Source organism: Coregonus lavaretus (genome assembly GCF_964263955.1).
Source record: "Coregonus lavaretus genome assembly, chromosome: 2".
Lineage (NCBI taxonomy): Eukaryota > Metazoa > Chordata > Actinopteri > Salmoniformes > Salmonidae > Coregonus > Coregonus lavaretus.
In genome coordinates, this window is record NC_139989.1 from 43,491,872 (window position 1) to 43,506,160 (window position 14,289).

At 50.8% G+C, this 14,289-nt stretch overlaps 1 protein-coding gene across 1 annotated transcript in view; it reads left to right on the plus strand.

Annotated features, from left to right (window-relative positions):
- LOC311146141 (uncharacterized protein) overlaps positions 1-14,289 on the plus strand; it is a 37,148-nt gene that overhangs the window by 14,884 nt on the left and 7,975 nt on the right. Inside the window, exons 3-17 of the mRNA XM_084182618.1 lie at positions 2,076-2,218; positions 2,439-2,774; positions 3,743-4,099; positions 4,327-4,482; positions 4,603-4,788; positions 6,807-6,920; positions 8,208-8,321; positions 9,646-9,879; positions 10,014-10,463; positions 11,223-11,609; positions 11,793-12,021; positions 12,175-12,376; positions 12,513-12,669; positions 13,139-13,323; positions 13,436-13,568. Coding sequence (XP_084038744.1) covers positions 2,076-2,218; positions 2,439-2,774; positions 3,743-4,099; positions 4,327-4,482; positions 4,603-4,788; positions 6,807-6,920; positions 8,208-8,321; positions 9,646-9,879; positions 10,014-10,463; positions 11,223-11,609; positions 11,793-12,021; positions 12,175-12,376; positions 12,513-12,669; positions 13,139-13,323; positions 13,436-13,568 — 3,383 coding nt within the window. The remainder of the gene's footprint in view (positions 1-2,075; positions 2,219-2,438; positions 2,775-3,742; positions 4,100-4,326; positions 4,483-4,602; positions 4,789-6,806; positions 6,921-8,207; positions 8,322-9,645; positions 9,880-10,013; positions 10,464-11,222; positions 11,610-11,792; positions 12,022-12,174; positions 12,377-12,512; positions 12,670-13,138; positions 13,324-13,435; positions 13,569-14,289) is intronic.

The window sequence follows — 14,289 nt, forward strand, 5'->3', positions numbered from 1 at the left end:
TCTCTCTCTCTCTCTCTCTCTCTCTCTCTCTCTCTCTCTCTCTCTCTCTCTCTCTCTCTCTCTCTCTCCATTGCTGCTCTAGCTCTTCTTCCATGTAGAGGAGCATAACTCTCCCAGGCCTCAACACTGTCCCAACTGCCAAGAACCATTATGTTCTTACTGTAATGGCAGTTTTGTTCAAAATGACCGGTTGTCTAATTCATCAGTGCGGCGTACTTGAATAATCTTGTAATTCTTCAGCATGTCTTTGAAAGTGTAGCGGGGAAACAAATGATCTGAAGAGGACTTTCCTGGGTTTCTCTGGATTTTAGGTCCGGTGTGTGTGTGTCTTTACGGCTGCACATTCTTGTGGGTATACCTGCCTCTCCGTGCTGAGCCCTGTGGCTTCTCGGTCTCGTCATTGTCATGGCAGGTATAAAAAAAAAAAATCAGAACACTGAGCAGTCTTGTTTTTAGGAAGCAGAGCAGAGCAGCCAGTGGAACACAGTGTAATAGACACAGAGACAGAGAGCAGTCCGGCTCAGTATTCAGCACACAGGGCCTGGTAACCCACAAGAAGAGTGCCCCCTATGGGTCAGTACAGCTCCTCCTCTCCCTGCACTAGCCTCAGGCCCCCCAGTCAGAGAGCAGAGTCATAAAAGCAGATTGAGGGAGGAGAGAGAGAGAGAGAAAGAGAGAGAGTAGGCCACAAAATAAGCACAATAATTAACAGAGAGGATCTACCTCGGTCGATGTAATGGCGGCCCTCCTGCATACAAGACGAGAAGAGGAAAAGCCATTGTTGTTTTCTGCCCGGGGGTTATTTTACAGGGAAAGATGAGAGCGGGCCCCGAGGGAGGGCCAGGGCCCAGCCATCACTGCCCTGTCATCAGCTTCAAACAACCTGTTTGAAGTGGGAGCCAATTCCTGTCCCGGCTCTGGGCTCCCTGCCCCTGGGTGGATGAAGGGTTACCTACCTACCTACCTACCTACCTACCTACCTACCTACCTACCTACCTACCTACCTACTTACCTACCTACCTACCTACCTACCTACCTACCTACCTACCTACCTACCTACCTACCTACCTGCCTACCTACCTACCTACCTATCTATCTACCTATCTCTGGCCTCCCTTTCAAACAGACCCCAATAGGTACTGCTTTGCCGAGCTCTCCCTCCCCTGGGGCCCCCGGAGTAGGCCACAGGAAACCTGTTGATTACCTCACCCTACCTGCACACTTTTAGGTCAGGCTTTAGTCGTCCATCAAGATGGTGTGATGCGTTACTGGAAAACAACAACTAGGAAGAGGTCCAGCAAGCAGAGCCATTTATTTCTCACCTAGTCTTTACAATCGTTCCAAAGCAGCTCTCAGAGTCAGTGAAATGTTGTTGTTTTAGTGGTGTCCTGGTTCCTAATGTCTGCATCTCTCATAGGTCAGCTATGTCACAGGTGGTCTAACATTGTTGACAAGCTTTTGTAAGCTGCTGGTTTTGGGCGTGCTTGTTTTAACGTACGAGGGGAAAAGTGAGAGCTGAAGTGCGGAAAAAGAGGAATGGTGGAAGAATGTGAACTGGCATGGAGAGAGTGATGCTTTCCAGCTGGGAACAACAGAGGGAGAGGGAAATGGAGAGAGTGCATGTCTTGTCTTTTTCAGACAAGAGAGAAAGACAAAGAGTGATGGCTTACATCTGTTTCCGAATTAGAAATAGTGTGTGGGAGTGTGTGTAATGTGTGTGTGTGCTTGCTTTGTGTGTGTGTGCTTGCTTTGTGTGTGTGTGTGTGTGTGCAGTATAAATATTCTGACTGAATTGAACCCACCCAGTCCAGGGCCAAGGGGACTGACTCCTTCCAGGGTATGAGTCAGAGTCAGGGGCGCCTGCCAAGGTGTCTGTCAGGGGGTGGGGGTAGGAACATGGTGGGAACGGGGTTGCCTGCCTTGCTTTTGGCTGGAAATCACACTGATGTAGTTCTAGTTAGTTTCACATCACATCTCTCCCAAATGCCTCAGCTCTGAGGCCTGCTGGTCTGCTGTCAGTCTGTCTGTCAGTCTAACCTAGGGTCTAACAAGCTGTGTTCCGTTTTTCTGTCCAGATGTCGGCCGGGGTACATCGGGCCTCTGTGCCAAAGCCTGGACCCCTGTCACCGGTCGCCATGCCTCAACGGAGCCGCCTGCAAGAGCCAGGTGGCCAACGGAATCCCACAATTCACCTGTGTGTGCCAGAGAGGGTTCAGAGGTACATCTGTCTGTCTGTCTGTCCATGTGGATTAGTGTTTACTAAGAGAGTGGTGTGGGAAAGAGCTGATCTGTGCATATGTATGTACAGTATGCAAGTACAATGATGAGAGGCAGTTGAAGGCACATGCATGCTTATAGCAAGTTATAAAGCATATATTAGGTTTAGGTGTTACCTAAAATGTTCATAATGAGAAATTGCACCCCTTATCTATCTACAGGTCAAGACTGCTCCCTCATAGACGCCTGTGCCACCAGCCCCTGTGCCAATGGTGCCCGCTGTGCCAATTGGAATAACCACTACAACTGTTCCTGCCCGCCCGGGTTCCAGGGGAAGAACTGCCGCAACGATATCGATGAGTGCCGCAAGCCTGGCGTCTGTCTCAACGCAGGCCTCTGCATGAACACCCATGGTTCCTTCCGCTGCCAGTGCCCACCTGGGTACAGCGGGCGCACCTGCGAGGTGTCCTCCCTGCCCTGCGCCCCCTCCCAGTGCATCAACGGGGGCACCTGCCGCCCGACCGGAGATCACACCTACGACTGTGCCTGCCTGCCAGGTAAATTGATTGGCTCATAAACTGGCCCAAACACACCCACACACAGACACAAACACAGTGCCTAAACACAGACCCCAGAGCCTCACCAGTCACTGTGAACCCCAGGTCTTTCCCAGGGTTTCCCAGGCAGGCTGTGTGACGTAGCTGCCAGTGCTGCATCCTGGTGGGATCTACTCCCCTGTCTTTCCCAGGTTCCCAGGTCATGCCTCTCTCTCTCTCTCTCTCTCTCTCTCTCTCTCTCTCTCTCTCTCTCTCTCTCTCTCTCTCTCTCTCTCTCTCTCTCTCTCTCTCTCTCTCTCTCTCTCTCTCTCTCTCTCTCTCTCTCTCTCTCTCTCTCTCTCTCTCTCTCTCTCTCTCTCTCTCTCTCTCTCTCTGGCTGCTATTAATAGCTTGTTGACGGGACGGGGGACTAACGGGGGTGGGAGAGGAGAGTGGGCCGCTGCTCTACTCCAAACTGCTTCCTTCAGGAGGAATTTACTTCATGGCCCTTCTGGCTTCCCTCCTGGGAGCTGACAGGAAATGTCTCTGGGCCGGAGAGGAAGTCATTGAAACTGTGAGAGATTATAAAACAAGCAAACATGGCAGAGAGTAGTGGACCTCTGGAGCGCAGCACAGCGCTGTGTGTCAGCCCGGTGGTGTCAGGGCCCTCCCTGGTGCTCTGCTCTGCTGCTGCCTACTGTGGGAAACACCACGCCATGAGAACATGTAAACACTTAGACGCCCACTGAACATTTTTACTACCCCTCTCAGCCCTTTACCTCCACAGCTGTGGGAAGCAGAGGAGAATGTTTAGGAAGACTATATGGATGGAAGTGGGGGGCAATGGATGTGTTAGTGAGCACTTAACTCTAATGGGAGTGCCTGTTATCCCTGAGACTTAGCCTCTTGGCTCACCTCTCTCTCTCTCTCTCTCTCTCTCTCTCTTTCCTTCCTCTCTGTTCTCTCTCTCTCACTCTCTCTCTCTACAGGGTTCGAGGGACACAACTGTGAGACGAACGTGGACGACTGCCCAGGGCATAAGTGTATGAATGGAGGCCTGTGTGTGGATGGAGTCAACACCTATAATTGCCAGTGCCCACCTGAGTGGACAGGTCAGTACTGTGCAGAGGATGTCAATGAGTGCCTTATGCAGCCCAACGCCTGCCACAACGGAGGCACCTGCTTCAACACTATCGGGGGACACACCTGCGTGTGCGTCAACGGCTGGACGGGAGACGACTGCAGCGAGAACATCGACGACTGTGCCACCGCCGTGTGCTTCAACGGAGCCACCTGCCACGACCGCGTGGCATCCTTCTTCTGCGAATGCCCTGTGGGGAAAACCGGTGAGTCCACTGTCTCTCTGTGTCCCAGTTAGGGTTGTGAAATTCCAGGAACTTTCCCCATATTACCAGGTTTTCCTGAAATCCCCATCTGGAAAACCAGGGAAATGTAGGGAATTTTGCAGTCCTAGTCCCAGTCAGCAGTATGTTAGTTATGGTCTTGTTTATTTACTCACAGGAGGACAGTGTTACTGACATGGCTCTGTTTGTCCCTGTGTCCCCTCCCTCAGGTCTGCTGTGTCACCTGGACGACGCGTGCGTCAGCAACCCGTGTAACGAGGGCGCCGTGTGTGACACCAACCCCCTGAACGGGCGTGCCATCTGCACCTGTCCCGCCGGCTTTGTGGGCGGAGCCTGCAACCAGGACATGGACGAGTGTTCCATTGGTAAGATGGCATATTATTAAGCATCGCCCTCTGCTTTGTGTTGGTCCTATCTCACCTGGTCCTGCCCTATATGTACTGTGTGTGAGCGGGTGCACTGACCCCTGCTCCCTCTTCCTACAGGTGCCAACCCCTGTGAACACTTTGGGAAGTGTGTAAACACGGAGGGGTCCTTCCAGTGCCAGTGTGGCCGAGGCTACGCCGGCCCCCGCTGTGAGATCGACATCAACGAGTGTCTGTCCATGCCCTGCCAGAACGATGCCACCTGTCTGGACCGCATCGGAGAGTTCACCTGCATCTGCATGCCAGGTAGGACCACCCTGACCCCGACCACCTGGAGACACCTCACAGCACAGAACTACAGCCAGGGAACTACAGAGAAGTACAGCTAGGGAACTACAGGGAACTACCCAGCGTCGTCCAGGGTAGGGGAGGGAATGGCCGGCAGGGATGTAGCTCAGTTGGTAGAGCATGGCGTTTGCAACGCCAGGGTTGTGGGTTCGATTCCCACGGGGGGCCAGTATGAAAAATAAAAAAAGTAATGTATGCACTCACTAACTGTAATTCGCTCTGGATAAGAGCGTCTGCTAAATGACTAAAATGTAAATGTACAGCTAGAGAACTACAGCCAGGGAACTACAGAGAACTACAGCAAGAGAACTACAGCCAGGGAACTACAGAGAAATGCAGCTAGGGAACTTAGCCAGGGAACTACAGAGAAGTACAGCTAGGGAACTACAGGGACTACAGCAAGAGAACTACAGCCAGGGAACTACAGAGAAATGCAGCTAGGGAACTAAGCCAGAGAAGTACAGCTAGGAAACTACAGGGAACTACAGCAAGAGAACTACAGCCAAGGAACTACAGAGAAATGCAGCTAGGGAACTACAGGGAACTACAGCTTGGGAATTTAGCAGGGAACTACAGAGAAGTACAGCCAGGGATCTACAGCCAGAGAACTACAGAGAAGTACAGCTAGGGAACTACAGCCAGGGAATTACAGCCCAGTCCTGTCACATCTCATCTCTCACTGCTCTCCCATCCCTCTTGTTTACTATAGACCCTCTGAGCCCCAGACACATTGGAGATGATGGCTTTACACTTGACTTTCCCAGAGTAGCTGTAGCCACAGATCTAACCCTCCACCAACCCTCAGCACTGGATCTTGTTATGTAACACGTTCTCACTGCTGCTGCTGGTGGTGGTGGTGGGCTAAAGAGGTGCTCATTACTTTGACACCGGTGGTCCCAGTAAGACAGCCAGCCAGTGTGTTAGTTAGAACGGTACAGAGTCAAGGCTCCCGACCCTCCTTCACAAACACATTGAAACTCTCACGCATGGCACCGTCCTCAGTCCATGCATCCTGGCTGGGGGTTTGGTTTGGGGGACTATGCAAATTAGGGATGGGAGTTGTGGTCTATAGGGCTGGATGGTGAGAGAGAGAGGGAGAGAGAGAAGCGAGGCGAGGGGGAGGAGTGTGCTGTGAATAATAATGAGCAGTGGAGTGGTGGGAATGGAGCCGAACAATAGGGCCTCTCTGTGCTCCACTTTGCACCCCTCATACACACACAGAGAAGAGAAGGGAGAGAGGCTTTTTCCCAGAGCTTCTACCCTCCCCCTTCCCCTCCACCTCCCCGTTCATTTTCCACAGACAGCCCCCTTCCTCTCCTCTCTCTCCATCCTCCTCATCATCGGCTAGCCTGGTGGAGTTCCATGTGGAGTGGCCGATTTTTCCTGATTCCACGCTGCCTCTGTCTCTTCAGAGCCGCCGCGGCCCACTCCACACTCAGTTTCACCTCAATGGAGGGGTCACTGCAACACTCTATAGCACCATACCACTGATTATAGGACAGTTGTCAATGGGAAAGATGACCCAGGGACCGGGAGTGGTAATACTCTGTGGAACCACGGCAGGGTGTGGTGATCCAGGTCACAGCCTTAGCCCAGGCAGCAGTTCAATTAGGTGTATTTGTGATGGTTTCCCATCCAGGGAGAAAAAGCTAACGTTCCCCCTGTGGTTTGGGGCTCTGACAAGAGCGGTGTTGATTGAAAACCTTCTGTGGCCCCCTGAGACTGTGAGAAAACTATTTCCACTGCTAGAACTCCCCTAGATAGATAGGGAAACATTATGGTCATGTCTCCTGGACATAGAAGGCCCAGATTAATCATTTTATGAAAAAGTATGATCTTTGATACGTGTGTTAATAATGTATATGCAGGGGGGTGTATTTCTATAGCAATTCTGTTGATTGTCCTGTTTGAAAATCCAATAAATATATGTGTTAAATATATATATATATATATATATATGTGTATTTACTTTCCAGGCTACATGGGGACCTACTGTGAGGTGGATGTGGATGAGTGTGAGAGCAACCCTTGTGTGAACGACGGTATCTGCCGGGACATGGTCAATGGATTCACATGCACCTGCCAGCCAGGTAAGATCCGATTCATGTTGAATCTCTCTAAGCTGTTTAGATACAGCACAGAACCTCTCCAGCCTTTCATAATCAAAATGTCTAACCTTGTGCCGGTGTTGGTCAGTGTGAACTGAACAGGTGTGAGATGTGGAGTTAAATGTCCCTGTGAATCAGAGTGCTCCTCCTGCTAGTTGTGTCTGATGGGAGTTTAGAGCAACCAAGCCCAGTCATAAAAGCCATGCAGGCCCCAGAGGCAGCCTGCCTATCCTCTCCACTGAACAAAGACACTATTGTGACCCCCCACAACCCCTCCCCCTTCCTCTCCCCCTCTATGGTGGAATGTGGAAGGGACAGCAGTCCTACTAATGAGATTCTTTTTCAGGTTCGCAATTTACATCTGGGGCAGACATCCCCCCTCACCCCCCATCTAGCTATTGAGCCTGTGTAGCTGATGCAGGCAGGGAGGGGGGGTTCCCTGAGAGAGAAAACAATCCCACTGTCTCTCCCCCTCTAACCTCCTGCCCCAAGCAGCAACACAGACACACAGAGACACACAGACCAGGTCCATCCTCCTCACACTGTTAATCACCACTAGGTATTCCTAAACCAACCGCACCAATCGACTCCTCCAAGGGCCCCTTCCCAATTGATTTCTGTTGCTTTGCCAGCCAAACCTTTTCTCAGACATGGAATAGAAGTTAATTTAAAGCCTACTTTGGTGTTGCCATCTCACCAAATTAAGAACAAGCTATTTCAGACACTGTAGAAGAACGTGTACAAGATTAAATGTCTCAGCTAGTTGACCAAGGCATTAACCATACTCAGGATTCTGGTTTGATATTTACATGTTGGGGCAAGAAATCCATTTAAATGGTAGGCATGTGGGAGATAAAATCTTGCTGGGTTAAGCAATTGGTAGATGTGTTGGAAGTTGGAACCATGACTTAGCAGACATTCCAGAACACAACATAGTCCAGACATTCTCAAATTCACCAGACATCCCAGAATGTATAATAACAGAACACTGCAGACTGTAGACATTGCAGAACCTAACCCTCTCCAGAACCATGTTTAGGTCCTATTCTCTGGATCACACTCTGGATTTCAAGTCCATGGATCAATGACGATAGACCGTCGTCACCCTGTCCAGACACTTTAGAACCTTCCCATCCCACTGTCCAGACGTCCCACATCTAACCTAGCCTGGAGACCTCTGGCCCCTTAAGGAGCGCGGGCTGACCTCGCTGTGGTCCCATCTACTGGAGCTTTTCTCTGACCCCTCACCTCTGTATTTGCCTGTCCCAGGGTTTACTGGCACCATGTGTCAGATCGACATTGATGAGTGCGCCAGCACGCCCTGCCAGAACGGAGCCAAGTGTTACGACCGGCCCAACGGATACGAGTGCCGCTGTGCTGAAGGTAAGGAGCAATAATAATGTACATTTATTTTTTGTCCATGTGTTTGTGTGTGTCAGTGTGTACATACATGAGTGCTCCTAGACTGACAATCACCCCCTACAGCAGGCACATCTGTCCCCTCACCTCTAAAGGGGTTATAGATGGTGATGGTCTCATTGAGAGTGAGTGGGATGGTGGGGTCAGATGACTCCCTGGTTGTGTGTCTGTTGTGGCCTCAGACTGCTGGTTGGACTCAACCTGGGAGACTGTTGCTGGAGATGGGCTGGAGATGAACTGGGACTGAGGCTGAGGTTGGGTTGAGTCTGGACTGAGGCCGCTAATCCCCCCTCTTCTCCCCAGCCGGTCCCTCGGACCCCAGAATCACACACAGGGTCACCCAGGGCCAGCAGCTGCTGGGGGGGTGGGGGGTGGTTAGGGCTGGTCATCACCCCGACATCTGTTCCTCTGTACCCCACAATACATACCCCCACACACCCTAACACACTGCACTGGCCTTATGGCATATCTTATAGCTCAGCATTCACATTCACATTAGCATCTATGTGTAAGAATGTGAACAGCTCAGCTACAGTTTTTAGCTGGTTTCTTGAGCAAGTGTGTTTGTGTTAGTTCGTCTAGCGTGTGTGTGTGTGTGTGTGTTTGTGTGTGTGTTTGTCGGAGGCTGTGTCTATGTGTGTGTATGGGGGAGCCTGTTGCATTGTTTAGTGGTGGCCAGCTGCTTGGTATTCCCTGTGTCCCCCCACCCCCCCCTCCTCTGTTGTTGAGTGAAGTGGCCCTGTTAGACGTGGCACGGCCCATTGTCCCTGGCGGGAACAAAGCCAGGCCTGTGAGCCTTGTCAAGGGCCCTACTCCTTCTACACCGCAAGGACCTGTCCCCTGGCCCACAGCACGACGGGGCCTGCCTAGCACCCGGCACAGCAGCGCTCAGCTCTCTCTGCACCACCACACCACAACGCTCTGCTCTGCTCTGCACACTAACGAACCAACTAACACTGCTCAGTCTCACACACACAACACCGTCGGCAGGGAAACCACGGGGCCCAGAACTCCAAACTGTAGAAGCTTTCATAGAGAGAGAAAGAGTGGGAAATAAGGGGAGGTAATAGAAAGGAATAAAGAGGGAAGTGGAGAAAGGGAAATGAAAGGGAAATGGAGATGGAGAGAAGTGAATGGGAGAGGGGAAATGGTAGAAGGGGTTTGGATGAGGAGAGGTTGCTGGGTGGCAGGCAGATTTAAAGAAAAAAAACAGTGTCTAAAAGATGAAGAGTGTGATGCAAAGAACCCCCAAGAGGCCTGTTCTAATTCCTGTTGTCTCTTTCTCCAGGGTACGAGGGCACACTGTGCGAGAGCAACACCAACAACTGCCAGCCCGACCCGTGCCACCACGGCACCTGCGTGGACGGCATCGCCAGCTACACGTGTAACTGCGAGGCGGGCTACACGGGCTACCGCTGCGAGAACCAGCTGAACGAGTGCCATAGTAACCCCTGCCAGAACGGGGGCAAGTGTGTAGACCTGGTCAACAAGTACATCTGCCAGTGTCAACATGGCACCTCAGGTGAGAGAGCAGTACCAATAGAGATTTATAACACTAAATATCTTCAACTTTATTCTGTTTATGGACACATAATTTCTGCTGGGGTCTCTGTCATAGTACTGCTGTTTATTTGGTGTTCTCTCTTGTCCACACAGGTACCAACTGTGAGATTAACTTTGATGACTGCGCCAGCAAACCATGTGACTATGGAATCTGCAAGGACGGCATCAACCGCTACGACTGCGTGTGCAAACCAGGCTTCACCGGCCCTCTGTGCAACGTGGAGATGGACGAGTGCTCGTCCGGCCCCTGCAGGAACGGGGGGACGTGTGTGGACAAGGAGAACGGCTTCCACTGCCAGTGTCCCGAGGGCTTCCAGCCTCCCTACTGCTACTCCCAGGTGGACGAGTGTGGCAGCAACCCCTGTGTGCACGGCGCCTGCAGAGACGACATCAACGGCTACCGCTGTGACTGTGAGCCCGGCTGGGTAGGGAAGAACTGTGACCTAGACCGTAATGACTGTCTGCCCAGCCCCTGTCAGAACGCTGGCACCTGCATCGACCAGCTGAACGGATTCACCTGCAAGTGTCGCCAGGGCTTCAGAGGTGAGCCTGCTGCCCTATCCCAAACCCTATCCCTAACTCTGACTCTAGACACACAGAGGCACTACAGCAGCCTAACAAGCATACACCAGGCACCCGTGATGTATACACTCTCACAGCATACAAACACATGGTAGATAAACACAATCACTGTTTGAAAATAAACTTGGAGATGCATGTATACACCAAAACATTTGAACATCTACAGACCGTGTAAACTGCTGTACGTTGTTCTCATGCCAACTGATGTTTCAGGTAGCTTAGTGGTTAAGAGCGTTGTGCCAGTAACCGAAAGGTCGCTGGTTCTAATCCCCGAGCCGACTAGGTGAAAAATCTGTCGATGTGCCCTTGAGCAAGGCACTTAACCCTAATTGCTCCTGTAAGTCGCTCTGGATAAGAGCGTCTGCTAAATGACCAATTTATTTTTATTTTTTTATGTTTCACACAACTCAAGAGGCCTTGTTTGGTTTGGATCCCATCCATGAAGGGTCCCATCTAATATACTGGCTCATATCGCCCCCTAGTGGATATCTAAAAGAACTGCAGAGAGTGACAGCCAGTTAACATTTACATTTTTACATTTTAGTCATTTAGCAGACGCTCTTATCCAGAGCGACTTACAGTTAGTGAGTGCATACATTTTTCATACTGGTCCCCCGTTTACTAGTCTTAACTCCATGTTAAATTAACTTACTCAATGACTCTACTCTGTATCGTAATCTAACACATCTCCCTTGTGTCGCTCTCTCCTGCGTTGCCTAGGTAACCTGTGCCAGGTAAACATCAACGAGTGTTCGTCCAGTCCGTGTCTGAACCAGGGCACGTGTGTGGACGGCGTGGCCAGTTTCACCTGTCTGTGTGAGCTGCCCTACAGCGGGCCCACCTGTGCCGACGTGCTCACCCCCTGCTCCCCCAACCCCTGTGCCAACCATGCCTTGTGCACCCACACACCTGACTACCTGGGCTACCAGTGCAACTGCCAGCAAGGATGGCAAGGTCAGCTGTGCAACATTGACGTGAACGAGTGCATCGCCAACCCGTGTAAGAACCGTGGTACCTGCACCAACACACAGGGAGGGTTTGTGTGCTCCTGCCGCGGCGGCTTCACCGGGCCCAGCTGTGAGACGGACATCAACGACTGTGCCCCTAGTGAGTGACCAATGAGAGACTAGCAACGTTCTATTACTGTACTTCATTATCCATAGGACCACTGTCTCTGCTGCTGCTGCTGTACAATACCTGCCTCCATATCTGCTACTACTTCCTCCAACTCCATATCATCCTCCTCTCCCTCCATCCCTAACCCCCCTCTCTCTCTCCGTCTTCCTGCAGACCCGTGTCTGAGTGGGGGTTCCTGTACGGACGGTGTGAACTCGTTCCGCTGCAGCTGTCTGCCAGGCTTCACGGGGCCGCGCTGTGCCGTGGAGGTGAACGAGTGTCAGAGCGCCCCCTGTAAGAACGGAGGCACCTGCACAGACTACGTCAACAGCTACACCTGCACCTGCAGACCTGGCTTCACTGGCATTAACTGTGAGACAAACATCCCTGACTGCACTGAAAGGTGAGTCTGATAGTCCGCTTCAGGGGGAGAGTGGTGTGTGTGTGTGTGTGCGTGCACATGTGCCCTTTGTGACCTTTGAAACAGTGTGTGTTCTGATGTGTGCAGAATGGATCAACAGTGATAATATAACTATCTTTTACCCTACACCCACAGCTCATGCTTCAACGGCGGTACCTGTACAGACAAGATCAACGGCTACTCCTGTACCTGCCGCTCAGGCTTCACAGGCTCCCACTGCCAGTATGAGGTGAATGAGTGTGACTCCCAGCCATGCCTCAACGGAGGGGTCTGCCAGGACGCTCTGGAGTCCTTCCGTTGCTCCTGCCCCAAGGGATACACAGGCAACCGCTGCCAGGTACACACACACAGCATTTCTATTCTATACTATTCTATTCTATACTATTCTATTCTATAGTAATCCAGAAAGCATTAACACAAACACATGTTCAGATACTGTGGTGTTAAGCTGGTCCTCTTCTCTGTCTCTCCAGATGCCAGTGGACTGGTGCAGACGATCGTCTCCCTGTCAGAACGGAGGGCGCTGTCGTCAGAAGGACGCCTCCTTCTCCTGTGAGTGTCTGGGAGGCTGGTCTGGACGCTACTGTGACATCCCTGGGGTTTCCTGTGAGGTGGCCGCGCTCAAGAGAGGTACGGACGCATGCTCTGTTCTTGCTATTTGTGTGTGTTTACTGTAAGTGTTTAGCACAGCGGTGTCCAACTCATTTTGCCCCGGGGGCCGCATTCGGTCTTCAACGAGGTCCAGAGGGTCGTACAAAAAATGTGTTATATTTCCTCGGCATCAAAATTAGCAAAGAATAGTCCTCTATCCATAGTTTTGGGATTTGTTGATGCTCCCTGACAGTCTAGCTTTCATTTCGGTGATTATTAGCGAGCTGGACACAGTCAAGAAACTGTATGAATGTAGGTCCATTATCATTTCTACACAGTTTCGATTTGGTTTTAGTCATTTTAAAGTAAACTGAGTTCGTACATATCTTTTTTTACTCGAAACACCCGCGGGCAGTATGTTTAACACCCCTGGTTTAGCGCATGTATGCAGTATGTGTTTAGATGTATACCGTGGTATAACTGTCCCCGGTCTCTTGTCTGCTCCCAGGCCTCCAGACAGACGAGCTGTGTCACCACGGAGGTCACTGTGTCAACACAGGCAACACCCACTACTGTAAGTGTCCAACAGACTACACAGACAGCTACTGTGAGAGCCAGGTGGACCACTGTGAGGACAAACCCTGTCGCAATGGCGCCACCTGCAGGGCCTACGTGGGAGGATACCAGTGTGACGTGAGTCGGATAAGTCAAGTCTGAATTCTGTATAAACTGCAGTTAATGCCTTAATGTTGTTGTAATATAGTTCTAGATATGATGTTAATGGTATGTGTCTATGGGCCTACAGTGTATGCCAGGCTACACCGGAGAGAACTGTGAGATGGAGGTCAACGAGTGCCAGTCTCACCCGTGCCAGAACGGTGGCACCTGCATTGACCTAGTGGGACACTACATCTGCTCCTGCCCACCTGGCACCTTGGGTATGTCCTCACCCATGTCCTCTTCCATACTCACAACATGTCCTCTTCCATACTCACAACATGTCCTCTTCCATACTCACAACATGTCCTCTTCCATACTCACAACATGTCCTCTTCCATACTCACAACATGTCCTCTTCCATACTCACAACATGTCCTCTTCCATACTCACAACATGTCCTCTTCCATACTCACAATATGTCCTCTTCAAGAAGAACGATTTCCATAATAATCCTGTTTACATGGACACAACTGAAATCAGGCTGCTTGATGGGACTTTGATGAATGCAGAAAATTGCCAATCAAAATAAACTGTCTACCACAGCGACCATGTTCTTTTTGGGAAGCTTATTTGATAGGGTTCCCTATCTGAGTTCGGACATATAAAGTTTGTATGTGAAAGCTACTTCGGTTTTTCCAGACTCACTTCACTCGCGCATAAGGGAGGCTGTGCTGCTGGTGCTGCCTGGCACATGGCAGATGAAATACACTGCTGGAACTCAGATTAACATGTCCTAATAATTAGAAAGATTGCTCAGAAAACCAGGTGTTTTAATCGGCGTATGCTTACTACCATTATAACCTTACGCTGATTAAGATAAGCAGAGTAAGGTGTTTACATGATTAATGCCATACTCTGCCTTCTGCCATAATCAGTTTAATATTTCATTATTAGTGTGCATGTAAACGTACTCAATATTAATACCCGGCCATTTCGCCT